The 20,557-nt window shown below is 37.0% G+C and overlaps 1 protein-coding gene across 2 annotated transcripts in view; it reads right to left on the reverse strand.

Annotated features, from left to right (window-relative positions):
- The window catches only part of DPYSL3 (dihydropyrimidinase like 3), a 61,508-nt gene that overhangs the window by 23,218 nt on the left and 17,733 nt on the right, over positions 1–20,557 (reverse strand). Inside the window, exons 1-2 of one of the 2 annotated variants that reach the window (XM_063292378.1) lie at positions 15,754–15,987; positions 3,478–3,566 (exon numbers count right to left, since the gene is read on the reverse strand). In XM_063292378.1, the coding sequence (XP_063148448.1) occupies positions 3,478–3,566; positions 15,754–15,795 (131 nt within the window). In that variant the 5' untranslated portion in view covers positions 15,796–15,987. Of the gene's footprint in view, positions 1–3,477; positions 3,567–15,753; positions 15,988–20,557 lie in introns of those variants that run through there. The other variant, XM_063292377.1, reaches the window with a different exon arrangement.

The raw sequence follows: 20,557 nt of genomic DNA on the forward strand, positions 1-20,557 counted from the left end.
TAACACTGGTATCATTAAGGTAAACAACTATTAAAAGTTTCTTGATAGAGACACAGTTTTTTGTCAGTATTACTATGCAATGGCTCAAAGGTATTTCATTTATGCTTTCTTCTGCAAACACTGAGGCTCTTCAAGAAAGGCAAGAATTTACTTCATTAAATAAAGATGTAAACTTTTTTTTAACCAGAGGCTGTGAAAATTACTGGTAAATAAGTAGCTTAGCTTTTCTTCCACTTCTCCTGTCTCAAGGAAAAGCAACAGAGAAAAATATTATGCAATGGCCTGCTTCAGATTTTCCCAAATTGCAAAGTTATAGAAGAGGTAAAGACTCAGGTATGAAGGCTAGAAGGACCAAGTCAGATGTAAAGAGCTTGAGACCAGGTACATGCATTATAAAAGCAATGCACAAATGCCAAAAGCTCCTTCCTCTGAGAAACAACTGGTTCTCAGTCTGTTTCAGCACAAAAGTGGGGAAAAAGATTTGAACCATAGGACTGATACGGCTTCAAGCTTATTGTTGGCAGTTGCTGTTTTTCTGATGTAGTTTCAGTTTTTTTAGTATCTGTAATATAATTAGCTTTTTAAAGAGTGCTGCCTTTGAATCTCTGCCTGCTGTCTTCAAGCTCAAGTGACTGTGTGGATGAAGCTTGACATAAGGTTTCCAGAAACAGTAAAAGCACAAGCGTTCAGTATTTGATTTCACCTTATCTAGAAAAACAGCAAGCAATTTTTAATGTTGCAATTGCATTTGTTTACCTCTTAATTCATCTCCCTTTGCTATACTGTCATCCCTTCTTATCCATGGGGGTGGGGATACCAACAATCCCCAGATATTCTTAGCAAGTCAGGGCTACGCCTAAGGGCCAATGACAGTTTCAAACATAAATCCTGTACTCCGTTAAGCGCTGTTCTCCACTAACCATCAGACTCCTCCCTCCTTTGTATTCCTCTGTGTCCTTTGCAAGTGTGCTCGGAAGACAGTGTTGGGAGTACTAGTGAGGCCAAAAGAGGGAAGGGGCATTGGCGAAACTCCACTTTTCATAAGCAGGAGGATGCTGAACTGAACTTCATTTAGAGGCATTCCAACACAGTGAAAAGTCTTGGAATAACAGCACAACATACAATGGTGTGCATACAAGCAATTTCCTACAGCAAACTAACATTCACAATGAAATTTCATTTAATAAGCTGGACTGATAAAAGCATGGCAAGAGCAAACCTGTGGCCACCGAAAATGGATAAAATCACCAGGAAAAATATTTTTAAAATGTGCAGATTATATTTTGTGGAAAGATGTCCCACATAATCATTCCTTGCTTCAAAATTAAATGTCCTTTTTTCTATCCAAGTAAATGTTCAAATTACACAATCATTCTGGAACTAATTAAGAATTTCCTTGGTAGATCAGAACAGTGTTAATATCATCCAGCATACTACTTCCAACAGCAACCTATAAACTGTTTTGGAAACTCATGACCAGGACTCAAGTGAATCTCTACACTTGTTATTCCTTTACAGGTAGTCCTTGGTTAACAACCACTCATTCAGCAACTGTTCGAAGTTATGACAGTGCTGAATGAGCAGTGGTTATGATGGGTGCTTGAATAATCCTTCTTTATATCCAATCTGAGATGAAGGGAAGAAGCAGAGAGGGACAGAAACAGCTCATTCAAAAGTTGAGCAGGGATACAGATTATGGTATCTCTAATCCAAATAAGACACTACTTTGCTTAAACCCTCTAAAAGTTAATGGTCCTCAACTAAATATTATGGCAGTAAATTCAATCATTCTGTAGATCTACTACTTCAAATTAGTATGCACTATTTTCAACTGAAGACAACTATAAAATTGGGTATTTTACATTTTAAAAATAAATGAATATGCATCTTACCTGGAAGGAAGGGGAGATGAAGAGAACACAATAAAACAGTTTCTACAACAGCCATGTCTCCCCCACACAGAAACAATTCCCAAGTTCTTAAGGACTAAACTCTCAAGGATAATGATGCAGCAGCTAACTTTGTCCCTACGTTTTGCTGAAGTTTTGCGATTCCATACACTTGAAAAATATTACAAAGTAAACAGAAGCCTTTTTCTGGGAGTTGACCAAGACTTGACCATATACATCCATGTACAATTTTTAGCATTCACTATACTATATTACAAGTACAGCAAAGTACAGCATTCACTATACTTTATTACAGTAAAAATACCATCTTTCTGGTTGAATTTTCTTTTTCCCTGAAACAAAACCCTTACCAAAGATAGGAATATCAAAACTGTACTGTAATATATATATTCTGAGTGATGGAATTTTAGAAGGCAATTACACTCTCTCTTAATATTAATTTCCATATTTTCAAAAGGTGTATGTCTGTAATTATAGTCATATGATAATCTGAACTCATATTCTACATGGGGCTAGTTTTAAAAGCACTTTTTCAAATCATTCAGTTAGAATAACAATCCTGTGTTATAAAAGTGGCCAATTTTTGCAGATACAGTTCAGATGAAATTGCTTCAGTTGAAATTCTGTGACCAGGTCTGTTTTTTAAAATGATCCAATACATTATGCCATTAGCAACTCTGACTTCCAATTCACAATCAACTCCACTTTCAATGCTACTTATTACTTCTAAGGCATCCACAGCTATTTGTAAATGGAGCATGCAAATGACTGTGCTTTCACCTGTATCACTGCAATGATGTCCATCACTAGAAATGTATTAATGACTTTAAGAATGTTTTAAATACCAGATGGCATCTTTGTCAATATTCAAAACATCTGAAAAGTTCTTTGTAAGTTACAAAGTATTCTGCAGATGGCACAATACAAATGTCTTGTGACAAACCAGCAGTTAATAAATTACATTGGTCTTCCCATCTTCACCAAGGCTCTTGAGTCTTGGGAAAACATTATGCTTTTCAGTGATGCTTGCTTTATGTATATATGTTTGTATATATGTGTCTGTCTGTGTCTTTACCTACCTATCTACCTACCTACTTACCTATCCTGGATATTTGCTTTTAGATGTTAACAGCAAGAAACATTATAGAACCTTAGACGTAAAACATTCCATAATGTAAATTCCATTATACTGGGCTTTAATCCCAATTGTATGTATTTAAAGACCAGAAAAAAAAATCAGCCTTTAACCAATGGGAGTCATTACTGTGACTTGGCAAACATGGTTAGCAGTCAGATAAAACACAAGATATTGTAGCCTTGCCTAAAATCCTCTCCAATTTATAATGAGAAGGCAAGTCACAATCCTGACATAAATTAATCTTGTCCTCTCCACTAAAGAATCTTTCAATACCATGACAGTTTAAACACAATGAACTAATATGTTTGCAGCAACAGTAGATGGTCTGGGATGAACAGACAAAACCCAAACAGAAGCTGATAACAAAGGACTGCTGGATGAATATTTTTGGGCCACACAATTAACAAACTTTGGGAACTTTATACCTACTTTATAAGACCATCCTCCATGTAAATGTCAGCATGGAATGACTGGTCATCATTGACTATTCTTCCTCCTTTAATAAGAAGACGGTCACTCTGTGTGAAAGAAAAACAAAGAATCGTCTGTGTAGTAATTACACAATTACATACATGTCATTTTCTACAGTATAAACTCTATCCCTTTCCAGAAGGAATGGAAGGAGAAATACAAAAACTGAATATTGAGCTGAGTTAAACCATGCCAAATGAGATATTCAACTACAAGGTTTCAGAAAGTATAATTTTAAAAAGGCAGTAACGTCAGCTCATCCACTGGTTGATTTGGGAGGACAAATGGAGCAAAGGGTAACAAAGGTCAACCACTACTGCCCTTAGCCGTTCTCCTAGAAATCCCAGCCATCGGAACTATTTCCTATAAAGGGTCTTGCATTTGTAACAACACAGTCAAAACAAAACTCTTGAGAAGTCTAAATTAGTTTCATATACAAATTACACATGGCATAGAGATAAACATAATGTGAAAATCCAGAAAAAAGTATTAATAAGAGAACAGTTTGGAGAAAAGAAAAAATATTTTTTTATGGACAAAAGACTTTCCAACAGTCAATATAACATAAATATCCCCAGAAAAATATGCATAAAGGATGCTCATCTATGGTTTGGAGCACTGTGACTTCCTTCCATGTCTACTACCTGTCTTGACCTAAGTTGTCGTAAGATTTATTTCCCATATATTATGTGTCTTTGTATGCATATTTTAATACACTATTATTTTAATTAAGAAATTAACCATAAACACACTTTGAAAATCTTCCCATATTCTTTTCATACTTAGCATGAGATACTAGGTTACAAATTGCCCTTCCATTTTCTTTGCCTGACTGAAGTAGTCTCACGGCTGTTTATGAACAATGCATCTCATTGTGTTCCTACTGGAAATTCCTGTTAATTCTTTTCTAACAACATTCTTTTTGAATGATGTTCTGGCATCAATATATCAGTACCACATTTTAAAAAGTTAATCAGCTTCAGAGAATTTGTTACAGAAGCAAAAATCCGAACAACTGGTAGACATTACAGTCTTTGCAGCCCATATATTGGTATTCATTTGGCAAGTCAAGTCTCACCACTGAGTCACAGTCTTATCTAATGCTACAATGGCAGCACTATATATAGCAAAAAATATAATGAACTGGTTCCCAAATGCATACTTGGACTGAAGAAGGGACTCAGATTTGTTAAGATGTCAAGTTAAGATGATTACCACAGAACAACCAGGATAAGCCTCTTCACCTCAAACTACTAATAGGTTTAAGGCAGAACAGTATCAATACAGTGATCTGTTTACTCAGGAAAGTTTTGATCTGTCCTTGGTTGACAAAATGGTGGAAGAATGTTCTATCAAATATGCATTCTTTATTAAAGCATAGGTATTTTTGGAGGTTCAGAACTAGTATATTCAGTTTAACACCAAAAGTATATTCCCTGACTGCTCTATTCAGCTTGGCTCAAGTATTTTTATAGAATAGTTTCATAGGTGTTTAACATCCTAATCGATTTATTGATTGATACACATACAGCTTATTTCTGAATAAACATGCATAATTATACTATAAGGCCAGAAGAATAGTATTTTTGAACAAAATGCTCCTCAGAATAAAGTGCCTATAAATCTACCAACTCACCTGAAATGAATGTTTTGAAAAAGTAATACAAGATATCTTTTTGGGTAATTAAGAGATGAACAAATGATGTTTCTCTGAAATGTACCTGTTTGCAAAAATAAATTCTGTTGTCTTTTCTTTTTTGGGGGGGCAAAGCATTCACTTGAGAAGACAGGCTATATTTGGTTTTGTATTCCTTAACCTTAAATCTCAATGCCACTATTAGATATTTCACAAAATCTAAGGCAATTTGCAACCCTCGCCTATAAAATTATAATTGTTTTGTTAACAAATAAGTGTTCTCTTTATTTCATCCCACTCTCTCTCTCAGCCCAACTCACCACACAGGGTTGTTGTTGTGGGGAAAAAAAGAGGAGGAAGGAGTATTAGGTATGTTTGCCGCCTTGAATTATTTATAAAAAAATAATAAAGGTGGGATAAAAATTAAAGAAATAAATAAAACAAAATCAAATAATTCCCAGTACTAGGAAATGCCATTGTAGTTCTATATAAGTCAAACATTCCTCATTCATCTCAATATCATGCAAAATTCTGAACATGTTTTAATGCTGAAGTAAATGGTGTAAGCCCTCTTTACAAGGAATGCTGTACGCACTCTAGAACCTCAGGGATTACATAGAAAGGCCAAAATGTCTGTGTGGTAGAAAAGCTAGCTTATTTTAGCATGAAAATAAACAACCTGAAATTCTTAGGAAAGATAAATGATTGTGGTTTTGCAATTTGCATGATCAAAAGCCATTCAGAATTTACAGTTTACAAAGCAACTAAATTTGTTACCTTATCTGTAGTTTGCAACCAATTTAAGAAGAAAAAGCCTTATACTAGTTTATCATTTATATACTGTTGTGAACTCAGGGCTAAATTATTGGGTAATAAGTCAGTGATCCATCATGCTTTGGTTTGTAGAAAGAGGAAAAAAATTGAGAGGGAGAAGGAGAAAGCCCCATTCCCATCCAAAGAAGTTTGAACAAGCTTGATGACCACTGAATATTAACTCCAGAGAAGATGGGGTGGGGAAAACCCCACAAGGGGGCAGGTAATGACATGGTGTATTTATGGTAATCAAACTCAAGAAAACTGTGAACATGTCCTGACATTTGGACTCTGTAGGGGTCTGGGTAGATAAGAAAAGGCTCAAGTCCAACCCTAGCAAGATTGAGTGGTGACACATACAAGGACCCCTTTGTTTCCAGAGATCTCCCAATTCTGTTTTTCAGTGGGACTGCACTATCTCAGGTGAAACTTGTGTGCAATTTGTGTCTGTGTGTGTGTGTGGGGGGGGGGGGTTTCCTGGATTTCTGGTTTTTGCTCAATCAGCAAGTAGCAGCTGTGGCCAGGAAGGCTTTTACACAGATACATCTGATGTGCCAGTTACGCCCATTTCTGGACCAGGAGGTCTTTTTCACACTCACTGAAGACTTAGTCATCTCATTTGGACTGTATGTGCTCTATAGGGGGTTGCTCCTGAAGACCTCTCAGAAACTTCAGCTGGTTCATAATGCAGTGGTGCAAAAAGTTACAAGTATATCTCATTTTGCCCATGTGACACTCATGCTTCACAAGCAGCACTGGTTACCAGTGCAGTTCAAGGTACTGGTTCTCATCTATAAACCCCTTCATATTCAGAACCCCTTCAGGGCCTGGATATCTATACTGTACAACTGCCTTGCTTGGGAGTGTTTTGCACATCTAGTAAGATTTGGCAAGATTGTTGTGCTCTGGATCCCATCAGTGAAGTAATGCCATCTTGCAGGACCCCAGACAGGTTCCTTGTCTGTAGCTGCCCCAACCTTTGGAACACTGAAGTTTGCACAGGCTTGGCCCTATTGTCTTTCAGGAGAGCCTTGAAGACCTTGATTGACATATGGCATAGAGACTTGTGACCCACTTGGTCTATGTTGTTTTGTACTACTGGTTCCTTCACATCAATGTATTATATTTTTCTTACAGCTGGCTATGTTTATGCCTGTTTTAAAATGCTTCTAATCTTCGTACGTCACCAAAGTTGTTTTGGTGACTGTATGGCTAATAAATTGATCAAATAAAATACAAAAATAAACCCCTGGGATCATTCTTCACATTATGCTATCTAAAGAATGGGACTTGCACAATTCTTCATTGGCACGTCTTCAAATATAGCAGTATTTTTAGAATTGCTGGAATGCTGCCAGTTGTAATAAAAAAACATTAAAAAGAGAAAAATATTCAAAATATGAATTGTGAAAAAGTAATCTGTATATTCAGGGCAAAATATAATAAAAATAAATATATTTGAGTATAAGTAACGGCGGCATCCCCAGGGGTCAGAATGAAGAAAGCAGCAGCAGCACAGGGCAAGCCCTAAATCATTGTATGTGTGTCATGATGCACGAAAGGGGTAGCCCTGCCATGCTGCCTTCATCATTCTGGGGAAAGCAGAAAGCTCAAGCTGCTGCTCATGCTGTGACAGGAACATGATCTATTTACGAAATGTTACCTAACTGAACATTCCTAATGAGACTGAATATAAATATGAACTTGATTTTAAATAAACAGGGCCAATCAATCATTTAAAAAGCACAGAACGAGTTAAAGGGGAGGAAGGGCAGGCTAGGCCAGTGGAAAATACTATACAGTGATATTGGGGATAGCTATGGGGAGGCAGGGAAAGGAAGGGACTGGGAAGGTCAGGTGGTGGGTTGTCCAGTGGGATATGCCATGAATGCAAAATCAACAGCAGCTAAGGGGAGGCAAGGAAGGGAAAGGCAAGAAGGTGATTCTGACAGACTGCACAGCAGCAACTGCAGTGATGACCGACATGATGAGGAAGGGAAAGTGTTGGGAAGATTAGGGGTGTGTAGACTGGTGGGATATGCTATGCTGGGAGCTACTGAGGTAAGGACAGTCTGCCCCATCCTATTCTCCCTCTAAAACCATTCCAGTTTCCTTGTAGACTTTGTTTCAGTCAAAATCTAGGAAAACAAAAATCCTCCGGGTTTTGTTTCTGGCAAACCATTCTCATTAGAGTCCCCCTCTTAGGGGGGAGATGGGCGGTAATATAAATTTGAATAATAAATAAATAAATTAGAGAATGGTTCAGCAGAACCTCCAGAAACTCCTTTGTTTTGTTTCGGTCAAAAAATGGAAAGTCCCAGATGCATTCAGATATAAGAGGATTGAAGAGGAAACCAAAGCACTTAGAGGAAAAGGATTGACTGAAGCAACGACATTTGCATGTTTACTGAGAACACCTCGACTATTACAATAAATACACTGTTCATTCTGCCAAAACTCATTTATGCTTCCCCACACTCAACCACGTCCTACTGCCAATCCTACGTCAGCTTGGATCATTAGCCATTATTAGCCTGAGGCAAATACTATCTACATAGTACAGATGATAGTAATCACATTCATGAAGTCTACATATCTAAAGCACCCCCACCCCCGAGTCTTCTAGTGTCATCCACCGACTTAAATAGGACTTAACTCTTCTAAACACCCAGTACAAAATGGGGTATTCTCTGTTGCAGCCTTTCTCAACCTTTTGACCCTGGAGGAACCCCTGAAATATTTTTCAAGCCTTGGGGAACCCCTGCACATTCAGACTCAAACATAGGCCACAAGTTACAAAATTATTATATTCGTTTCATGTGTAGGCCTGTATATATGTATTAACAGTGTTCTTAAACTGAAAATAATGAAACTTAGCTCCTTAATGTGAAGTTGCCTGAATTTGAAATAACTTTTTAAATAAATTGTGATCTCCCAGGGAACCCCTAGTGACCTCTCATGGAACCCTAGGGTTCCACAGAACCCTGGTTGAGAAACCCTGCTCTATTGTTACACAAAATTTTATTGCTTGTGAATTATCACACAGATGTAACCATATACATCTGGGGGGGGGGTTCCTACAAAAAAGGAGACTACCTTCAACACCAATAAGTTATGGGATAACTTTCATGATCTAGCAAGATTAGCACTGAATGGTTCTACAATATGACAAGAGTTACTGTACTGTTTTTCAGGTACCTTGATTCTAAAAACATTACAGGCTAACATCAGTTCCATACCATCACTTTCCAAATCTTTACAGACAGGACTGCCTTTATGAGAAATAAAGTATCCTAACATGAAGGTTCTTATTTATTTACTTTATACAGCTGCCCATCTCACAAGCGCAACTCTGGGTGGCTAACAATTAAAACATCAATAAAAAACAATAATTGAATAAAAACAAAAAAAAGTTTCAACTTAGATCGTATTAAGAACAAATAAAATGCAACACAAGTTAAGGCATTCATGTTTATTGTTTTGCTGGGACAAATTAACAGGACTAATTTGCCAAGAAAATATTCAAGAAAATATTCAATCCACAGAGATAACAGGCTTGCAAAAGAAATCCTTATTTGTCAACTGATCCCAAAAGAGAGACTTCCGCCAGATTCCTTAAAGAAACAGCTCAGATCTCTATTAAAAATCGTTAGGACCTACAGACCACTATTTGATTCATCAGAATGGATTACTGAAAATAAAACTTATTTCAAAATATTTTAATTACATTATCTCCCTTAAAAATAAGATAATTTAAACCTGAATTTTCTATGAAGTAAATTCCTCTCTTCAATTCAAATTCCTTTGAGTCAAGCTTCATGGACATATCCAAGTAATTTTCTTTGGAACAACACAGCAGTGGTGTGTCATTGCCTTCTTTTTTTTTTTTTAATTATTTGATTTCCCAGACTACCCTAAAGCTCTGAAATCCCCTGGAGGTCTCCTATCCAAGTGTAAACAAGGACTGTTCCTGCTTAGTTTGGGTTGGCTAGGAGCTAAGAAATACTAGGATACTGTAAATATGTTTAAAAAGACAAAACATTTGATCTACAACTAGATTCATAAGATTAAAAAAAAAATAACCTGAGTTCTATGTAAAGTATGAACTAAGGGCGAAATTATGCAGCATGTGTGACATACTGGTATACTTAGCTATGATTTAATATTATATATAAGAAGATACATGTGTAAAGTGTAAGGTTTCAGCTTTCCACATAACTAGAAGGAGAAAGAAGCCCAAAATAATTTTCAAGTTTAGCAGATATCACTGTCACTGTATATGAGCCAGAAATTAGGGTTTAAAATAAACATTACTTTGCTAAACAAAACATGAAAACAGCTTTTGAAGTTTGTTAGAAATGGATTAATTTTATGAATCCTATTTTGCATATAATGCCAAACCATGAATCTGCTAAAATGAGGTTAAATTTATGGGGAGCATGCAAGATGGGACTACTAAGCAGTCTTTTTTTTTTAGGGCATTCCTCCTCCTCCTCATTTAACCACAACAGCTAAAAATCTTCTATCAACACGAAAAGCATTTCTAATACAACAGACATCAGTTTGGTTAAGGGTTTGGCCCTGAGGCAATGTCTAACTTGTAAATGTATGAGTGAACAAACATGTCTTGAGGTGATATCTAAAACTGCACAGTGCAAAGATCAGACTTCCTTTGTCAGGAAGAAAATTCCATAATCATGGTGCTTCTGCTCAGTAAATCCTCCTCTTAACTGAAATTAGGCTACTTCAGTCCAGAAGTATGAGCAGCAAATGCATTTTCATAGTTACTCTATTGCACTTCAAGAGATATTCAAAGTCTTGTCTCATGGACTGCTGCTGCTGTGCTAAAGTCAATGCTGCCATTAAATTGGCTGGATGGACCACTGCTTGGCAGACGTATGCAAATTGTCCTGGATGGGTACAATAAAAATGCATTTCCTTGCACACTGTCACTTCTCCATTATTACTTTTCTTATTTGGATTAAAAAAAGAAATCCTGATGTACATATCTTTGAGCTCTTGGAGGTTGGATACAAATCTAATAAGTAAATAAACCAATAAATAAAGTGCACATACTTTCCTGTCCATACTTAGTTCCCATGTCTCTGCAGCATTTAGCCTGTCATCAGGTTGATGCTCAGAAATAACTAGACATAAGTGTCAATATTCAGGTTGGAAAAAGAAGTGACTTGCCTTATAGTCAGAGAAAAAGTACTTGCCATGTTTACAATACACAAGACACATTACTGGAAGGAGGCCAACATTTTAAAAGTCATTCCTCTTACTGAAAGAAACATCAGAAAGATAATGCAATGAAAATATTTCTCTTTTGAGTTGGTTACATTTTCTCTTCTCAATAAGAATCTAAGTACTACCACAGCAAAGAACTATAGGGGCAAACAACTGCTGCTGTACACATTTCACAAGGCGGTTTAGGCCCTATGCTCTGTGGTCTGGCAGGTGTGAACACTGCCAGAATGCTGCCCAGAGCTTGAACTCATGAGTGTCTTTCCAATATGTTCGTATCTACTATAAATACACTACCTAAAGGCAAGGTTAGGCAAATAATGCTCTTCACCCACCCCACAATCTGTGCCCTCAGCCATTTTGACTAGGAGGTTTTTTTGGTTGTTGTTATTGTTGTTGTTTTGCCTTTGAGTCAGACTTGACTCAAGGTGACTACATGGACAAGTCCATGCAGTTTTCTAGGCAACATTTTCAGAAATGGTTTGCCATTCCCTTCTTCTGACTAGCTGACTGGCTCCAAGTCTTCTTCTGACTGGCTAACTGGCTCTAAGTCCCCCATCTTGTTTCCATACCTAAGGTAGGACTACTCCTCAGGTTTCTTGACTCCCTGTCCAGAACCTTAAACACTGGAGTTACTGAGAATTAATTTCAGAACAACTAAAGGGCACTGGGTGGCCTCTCCTGGTCTAAAAGGCCACTAAGATGGTGTTTTTGAGGGCCCCTCCTGGCAGGATCTCTGCACTTCCCCTCCCTGTTCACCTTAAGAAATGGAAGGGGAGCTAACCTCAGCCTTGAAATATAGGTAATCAAAAAGAATATAGCCAATCAAAAGAAGAGATGAGGTAAGTGCCACTCTACTTTTCCAACTAGAGATGAGTCACCAGAGAGTGAAAGCATCCTCCAAAACTGTTTTGACAGTCAGATAATTCAAAAAGGTAAACCAAGTGTGTTTGTAAAGCAGCCAAACTGGGGAAATAAAAACAATGCAGTGGAAAATGGAAACAAAGAGTAGGGCATGCCTGTATTTTTCATCTCTAAGTCTGGGTGAGTTTTTCTTCTTTCTCTGGATTTTTTTTATTTTTTTATTTAGACATTACTTAGATTGCATCTCTCACATTCTGGATCTGGACCTGAGGATAAAGTGGGGGAGGGGGAGAAGGATACTACCCCCCACAAAAAGACAAACTTTCGTGCCTTCTCTGAAATAGCATCTGTTGGGTTCAAAGGAGAGATGTGTGGTTGAAACCATGACTCTAACATCTCTTCAGTTTTCCATCATTTAATTTCACCAATTTCTGAAATGGCTATTTTGTGAGTTGTCATGCCAAAGGCAGCCATTTTGAGACAACACCCATAACACAGTTTCAAAATTCCAAATATAAATTATGTTATAAAAGGAATAAAAAATGGACAATAAAGTTACATTAGAATTATTAAAGACTGTTACATATTTTTCCTATTTCCTGAAAACATTTCAGCCGAAGTAACTAAGTGAGCCAACTGCCAGAGATGCACTATAGTACTAATATGATTACCACTCCCAAACACAATTTAGAAAAACATATAACGTACTTTGAAGGAGGCATAGTACCATCTATGAAATTAATAGTTTGCTATAATCGCTTTAAAGAGTTCATAAAGAATTCCAAGATAATGTATAGAATTAAAATCCCAAATTCCTTTCCTTTACTTTTTTGAGACTTTCAATAGAGTCTACTGTATTTAAGATTTCTGCTTTCAAGAAAGTTCCTTTGATTTTAATGCTTTATCATTTAACGTTAAAATAATTTCCTTCAAAATTCTGGTTATGTTCTAGACTGGTAAGAACTCATGATCTTAAGAAGAAATTATTGCATTTATCTCATCTGAAACCAAATTGGAATTTGATGTTGTTTTATGCAATATATCCTTGCTGGCAAGCCTATTAAATGATGAAGAAAATATGAATTGCTTACAACCTGCATTATCTATGCAGCAATCAGCATGTAGCTATATCTAATCCTGACCCACAAAATTTCTTTCTCCTTTGTAAAGTATGTTATTGTATAGCAAAATGTGCAGAAGGATTTGGGAGGTTTCCTCAGTAGACACACCATCTGAACTGCAGAGAATACACTTCTTTATGTGCAAGGTGGTCCCAGCATTCCTAAAAGAGCAACTTCTGAGTATGTCAACTCCACAGTAGAATTATATGTCCTTGTATCTTGAATAAGGAATATTTACACAATAGTGCAACCTTTCTATTGTTGTCATTTGTAGCATGTGTTCCTAAAAATTACAAATATCACCAATCATACTTACATAAATACATACATATATTTAACAGAATGCTTATCTACAAAATTAGCTGTTTTCATGATATGCCACCTCAAAATGTTTTTTAAAATGACCTAAGTTAAAAGAAAGCATAGCACTGCTAAGAAGGCTAACCTCCCCCCATCCCATCCCAAAAATCTTAACATTATTTTCCCAGGAAGAATTATTTATCTCCAGTACTTCCAGGAGGATACACAACCATTAAAAACTACATAAAGCTATATACACGTAACTATTTCTAAAAAAATTATAGTATACTAAGGCCACATTCACAAGTCTTCTCTTGGTCCGAAGCAAAGGACACCACATAGCAATATACACACCAACAGAGGAGTTCCAGAATATGAAATCTAGATACTAGGTGGGTGACCAAGCCCTGGTGAAGATGGATTTCCCAATATTTCAAAGAAAATGTTGGCTACACTGAATTCCAAAGTAGGTGTGGCTACTCTGCACGGAGTATCAAAGAAGAAGTGCTGCAGTCAGGTGCAGCAGCACAAAAGAAAACAACATCATGGAATTTAGCTAATGTGGGTCACACCTTGAAGACCTAAGGGAAAAGAAAATGCATCAATTTCCCAAGGCTGTTCCTTTGTATTATGCTGGTTACATTTGCCTCTAGTTTCTTGATTGCTCAAATTGAGAAACAGCAGTTTGAATAGCAAAAAGATTGACCTATAGTGGCTTCATCATAGTATTAAAGGCTAATCAGTTATGTTCAAAATGATTCTTCACAGAACTGTATGTGAAGATGTTATGTTTTCTTGAAATCAGTCCCAAATATTCAGGGATTGGGAACCTCAATATTATTGCAGCTAAAAAAAAAAAATACAAGTCTGACCCAACGGAGATTCCAGAAGAATCCTGTTTCTTATAAGAGAAACAAACAAGCTAAAAAAAGTGGCATATTTTATTAAGGGTAACTCACTTATTTAAGGTCACAGGTAGGAAAATATGCTTTACTCACCACAAAATAAATCTGTAACTTGTGTAACCATGCTTTTAAAATTAAGAAAAGAGAACAAGGTATTCTGTTAACAAAAAATTGGTGAATTTTAACCAAAAACATTTTTTCAGGAAAATTATACATAGATGTTAAGCTTTCAGTGAAGTGTATGTTTTGTGTATGTGTATGTTTCATTGTGCTTCCTTTGTTTCCTACAAAGATGGAGTAGCCATCCATTCCCCCAATGCATATCCCATCCCACAAAAGATTTCATTAAAATGCATTAGAGACAAAGTACAGCTGCACTCCTTGCATCTGAAGCCAGTAACAAAAAAGCCCAGGCCTATTAAAGACCAAGGGGGTACCCCCACTGCAAGGCGTTTCATTGCATCAACAATAAGTCAGGGTGGAGTATGAATCAACTGGAAAGGCATCTGCAGAGCACACGCCAAGAAAGATGCAAAATACTGCAATATTTCAGTGTCTCTCTCCCATGCTTTACAGCAAATATATTTTTCTTCAGGTTAACAAACATTGTGTTAAATAAAGAGAATAATCGTTCCTTATATTAGTTCATAAATCTGACTTCTCTTATTATAAAGGAACCAATTCCCTTTTTTCCTTTGGTGTGGTCAAAGCACATGACGCACCCAAATTTGCCAGAAATAAAAACATGCAGCAGAGAGCTTGCATATAACAGCATCCCTTCTTAAAGAATGAGAAGTGACAAAAAAACATAAAATAACATAAAATAAAGTGAAGAAGGATCGGGTGTTTGGCTTAACACCCAGCTTGATTTGGTCAGCTGGACTCCTCCCAAACAGCAAGGATCTCAAACTGGACACCTACTTCCCCTATGTAAGTTGGCAAACAGAACGTCTTCACTATGCCGTAGACCCTTTGGACAACAGGAAGTGGGGGGTGAGCTACTCAGAACAGTTTAAGTCTGTATTGCAGATAAAGAGCACTGCTTTTCCTAAGTATCCTGCTTTTTAATAAACGGCAAGAGCACTGCACAAAATGAAATCCTTACAATCATCACTGGCACAGATAACAGCACCCCACTCCCCCCACCCCAATTTGTTTACTTGGGGCCATTCCTGCAAACACCCTCTTCCTTTTTTGCATGCCGACCAGCTATCTACTATTCCTATTAAAACACATTCTAGCACCTCTGAAGCAACACAGCTGGTCACACTGCTAGCATAAATGCTAAAAAATATAAAAAGAATACATAACAAAGACACGGAAGGACAAGAGAGGTTAAGTCACTCACAGTTATTCTGGGGATATTCTTCTTGCCCTGGTAACCAGACATGGTGTGGGGCTGTTGTTGCAGCAGCAGCAGCGCCGGCTCCTACCTTCCAATTTAGAAACAGTACCAGCTTGCAAAGAAGCTCAACCTCAGGTAGAACAAATGGTGTTCCTCGCTTTCCTCTTCTTCCTCGCTCTGTTCTGCCCCCTCCCTTTTGCTGCACACAATAGTAAAATTCTCTCCCTCCCTCCTCTTTTCCCTGTGACAGCTGGGACCCTGTAAGACAAGAATGGCTGATGAAGCGACTCCTCCCTTCTTCTTTCCAGTCTTGCTTTCCCTGTGTATTGATTTCTCTCTGCTTGCCTCTTTTGCCTCACCCACTGCTTAACGCTGTCACTGTAATAAGGGGTGATGGCCACTAGAGGGTAGCAATGGAAAGACTCCAGCTATTCTATTCCAAAGGGCACTATAAGATGTAAGCCCTTTTCCAGGACATTGCTGGTTTCTAGCACAAATGCAAGGAACAGCTAGGCACACACTTCCAATAATATATGCAGCTAGAAAATAGATGTAGGATTAGGGATTACTTAGTATAATCCCAAAGTGGGAAATAGTTCAATAAACTTCAACTCTATGCAACAGAATTCTAAAACAGAATGAGTCCTGCTGGATCAGCCCATAAGCTTATTTAGTTTGTCTTTGGTGTAAAACTCCTTGTTTAAAAGTGCATATAACTTGAAGAAAACCACAGAGCTAGCATTTAAAAGGTTACAGTAAGAACCCTGTAAAAGAGATACTGTTGAGCATCAGTCACTTTTTCTAATTTTGCATTAGTTTTGCTAAAAGTAATATTGCTAGTATCACTCTATTTTTTGTAAATAGTTTTCCAGAACTTGAGAACCTAAAATGTCAATATATTCTAGAAAGAGGTAAATTCCAAGGAATTCACGCACATACACGTTTAAAATTCACTTGCAATTTTTAGGCAAATAATGCCACTGTAGAAGAATTTGAACAGAATTTCAAGATATTTATAGCTGCAGTTAAATACAAACATACATACTTCAATACATACTTTATTTGAAGGCTTTATTTGGAAATCCATATCCTGTGGTTTTTGTCATTGATTATATTTAATCTTTCTATGAAAATATTTTCATTTCACAGGCAAGATGAATTCTATGGCAGTAATAAAGGTATAAACATAAAACTGGGAAGAACAAAGGAAACAAAAGCCAAACCTTCAGGATATAATTTATTCTAGGGAGTTTTATATTATGGTCGGAGGATCTAAGATTGCTGATATGCTCTATGGATCATACTGTAGTTCACACCTGACAGCAGATAATCTCTTCCATTTGCAAAACACATTTATGCACCAAGAATATTGTAAATTGAGGGGAAAATATTTTGTATTCAACCAAAATATGTGGAAAAAGCAAACCACTTTAGTCGAATTCTAAAACCACTGTATGAACCTCCAATCTATTAACCACAACTCTCATAATCATGGATCTTACCTAGCAAAAAATTCAGGACTGCAGGTGCAAAAAGTACCACAAAGTTAGATGTGAATTTTTACAGATAGCTGTGGTCCCTTGTGGATTCTTCACAACAAATATGGAAAGAGTTAGTTGCTTTTACTTTTGTGAAGAGAAAAAGAGAACAACTTGGCCTGTCACTGAAGAAGCTAGCAAAGCTGGTTAACTTGACCAGTGGATCTGATTTGTGTAAGATAAAGCCCATTCTTGTTGCTGAGCAATTAAGAGAAAGAGAAAATTAAGTCTTTGCACCTCCAGCAACTCTTACATCTCATCAATGTGTATCACCTTGCAAAACCAAGCAGATAACAAAACAGAATCCAAACATGGGCTTCCTTCTTTTATGGGTGTGTAGGCATTCCACTTCATTCCTCTGCTATACCACCTCTTCTAGTTTTATGCTCTCCACTATTTTTACACTTTTCCCTCCCCCGAACCTATAAGGTGAAACTACACCACTATAAAAAGCCAATCCTGATGTGAAGGTTAAAAGTAAACCAAGGACATCCACCAAAATTCTCAGGAGAACAGTTTATGAGAGACTGGGAATTAAGAAAATCTGTCTCTTCCACTCCTGAAGTTTGAACAGATGGAAAGTTGGTCAAACACAGCAAGATCACAAGAGATTACTACCCTATAGCTGGAATGCGTACTAAAGAATCTTAATACTGGATAAGGCTTCCTTAATTCAGGCAGTACTGGTTAAATAAGACCTGCCTTACGTACACTTTATGCAAACATTTCCATAAGTGGAATATTTCAACATGTGTAACTTTGCATTATTTATGGAGCCCAAAGTAGATGAATACTTAGGATGCTTGGTGCTTGGTCCAATTTGAGTTAACACAGAACGGTTATACAAGTTGGAGAGTGCTTGTGTTACTGAAATAGATGAATGGAATTTGAACTCAAGGAAGAAGCTAAAAACTATCAACTCATGTAGCTTGCTTTTTAATAACAGTTCATTATTTTATAGTCTTCTAGTTTTTTTCCTTGCATTCATAAATTCAGAATCTCAAAGTGCGTTAGAATGAAGCACGCGTATATATAGTAGTACTTCATTAGTCCCTTATTATGAATTATATACTAAATCATGCATATAGAGATCAATTTGTGTAACAAGCTTTTTCTACTTCACTGTTCCAAACCTCCCCCTTTCCAAAATATGCTTCCCCCAATTAATAATGATCAGAGAATCTTCAGGGGCGGAAATGCAAGAGTCATTGGTAAGATATGGGCAGCAGCAGCTTCTGCTTGTATAGTACAAAATTTTATTTGTTAATTCTGCTGTGAGCCAGAACTAGCCTTCCAATCTCTTGGAGAGTTGAAATTTTTATGTTTCTAACTACACAGGGTTAGCAGAAAAGTTAGAAATAACATTATTTCTTCCTGTATTATTTAATTCAATTGAAACCTGTAATATGCTTGTATTTTCAATAAATTTCAGTGATTTTTCTATAAACAAGGATTTAAAAGCTTTCTAAAAAGAAAACGTATTACTGAGTTTTAAAAGTCAAGTAAGTATTCACAGGACACATAGACTTAAATGTGATCAAAGGGACCTACTTACCAAGTAATATTTCTTCTTTCAAATTATAAGTTCTGAAAAAGCTGGGTGTGGGGACATATGCGCTGGGAAAAGCATACAGAAAGGGGATTCATTACTCAAAGCAATGGTCCCATTCAACTGGAGGTGGAATGGGGGACATTTCTTCTTTTTACAAAAGAAATAAAAGAAATAGCATATGATGTGGATATCAACCATCTAATTTACCAGAATACTGTTTGCTCAAGAGAACTTTTTCCAATGATGCTATATTCATCAGCAAGGAAAGGTGACATCCTTTCCCACCTAAAAGTTAAGTATTCAAGATTCTAATGTAGTTTATGGTTATAACAGAACCCTGAAGTAACAGCTGTTTACTCGTTTACCTCTTTTTTCCAAAGCTCTCCCAGGGCCTGTTATTACTGCATGTACCATTTGCAGCGCCAATCATGAGGCCAGCAAGGTTACTGGGAAGGCCAAAGATTTTTAACAGACTTCTTTATATATGGAAAAGACAGAGCTTATTTACACTGTACTATTTGTTATGTTCATATCCTATACCATGTAAGGAAAATACAGGAGCAGTTATAAAGGTACATGAAATGTGGAAATGCAATGTTCTAAACGTTTGAGAAGCACTATACACATGCAAATTTAAAATCATAATGTGTAGCATACTAGTTTGGACTGTAACTCAGGAAAGAAGCAGTATCATTTATACAGAGGTCCAGGTTAAATCACAGGTTAGTGCTGCATTTCTAAACTGGATATGGGAACTGATACCGTACTAAACTGAAATTCTCAAAGCCTTCTTAAAAGAAAAAATAAGTACATTTTTGGAGAGCCAGCTTGGTCTAGTGGTTAAGGTGCTGGGCTAGAAACCAGGAGTCTTTGAGTTCTAGTCCCGCCTTAGGCATGAAAGAAGCCAGCTGGGTGACCTTGGGCCAGTCACTCTCTCTCAGCCCAACTCAATGCAATGTAGACTAGCCTCCATATGGTGCGCCCCGGGCAACGTGACTTGTCACGGCTAAATAATCTACACATCTGGCTGCTGGACCTCACAAGGATTTCCCAGGAAGAAAAAGCAGCATGAACACTGAACTGCTATGCCATATGATTAAAAAAAAAAAAAGGTACAATTTTGAATAGGAAGACTTTATAGTGGAAAGTGACTTTTTTGAAAAGCATTCAAAAAAGCTATTACTGAAGATGTTACCAAGTCTGGCAATGAAACATCTGCAAGAAAACAACAAGGCTCAGAGAGCACCAAAGACTCTACAGTTCAACCCTGAGCTACAAATATTTGCTTCAAAAACTATTACTATTTCACCAGTTACAAAAGACCTGTACTACTTCTTCAAATCAAATCAAATCAAATCAAATCAAAATCAAATCACATTCTCTAGTAAGCATTCAGTGTATGGAAGAGAATACTGTATCTATAAGACCAGGATGCTTCTTTAGAATTCTAGTTCTCTGAGTGTTTGGTTGTTCATTCAGATAAATGGGTTCGGTGCAAAGCTTCATTGTATGCTGAGGAGCTTTGGGTGGGAATCCCACTTTCTGCCTTCAATGTGCATGCACACAGGCATGATTCCTGATTTTCCTGTTCGGTTTTTGCTAAGCAACTAGGAGGGTCACAAATAAAAAAGGGTGGAAATTACTACACGTGAGTTCTTAGGTACCCATTCAATGAAATACAATTACAGGACAATAACCTGTCCTTACCCTTCATGTG

This window comes from Candoia aspera, chromosome 2, assembly GCF_035149785.1.
Source record: "Candoia aspera isolate rCanAsp1 chromosome 2, rCanAsp1.hap2, whole genome shotgun sequence".
Classification (NCBI taxonomy): Eukaryota; Metazoa; Chordata; class Lepidosauria; order Squamata; family Boidae; genus Candoia; species Candoia aspera.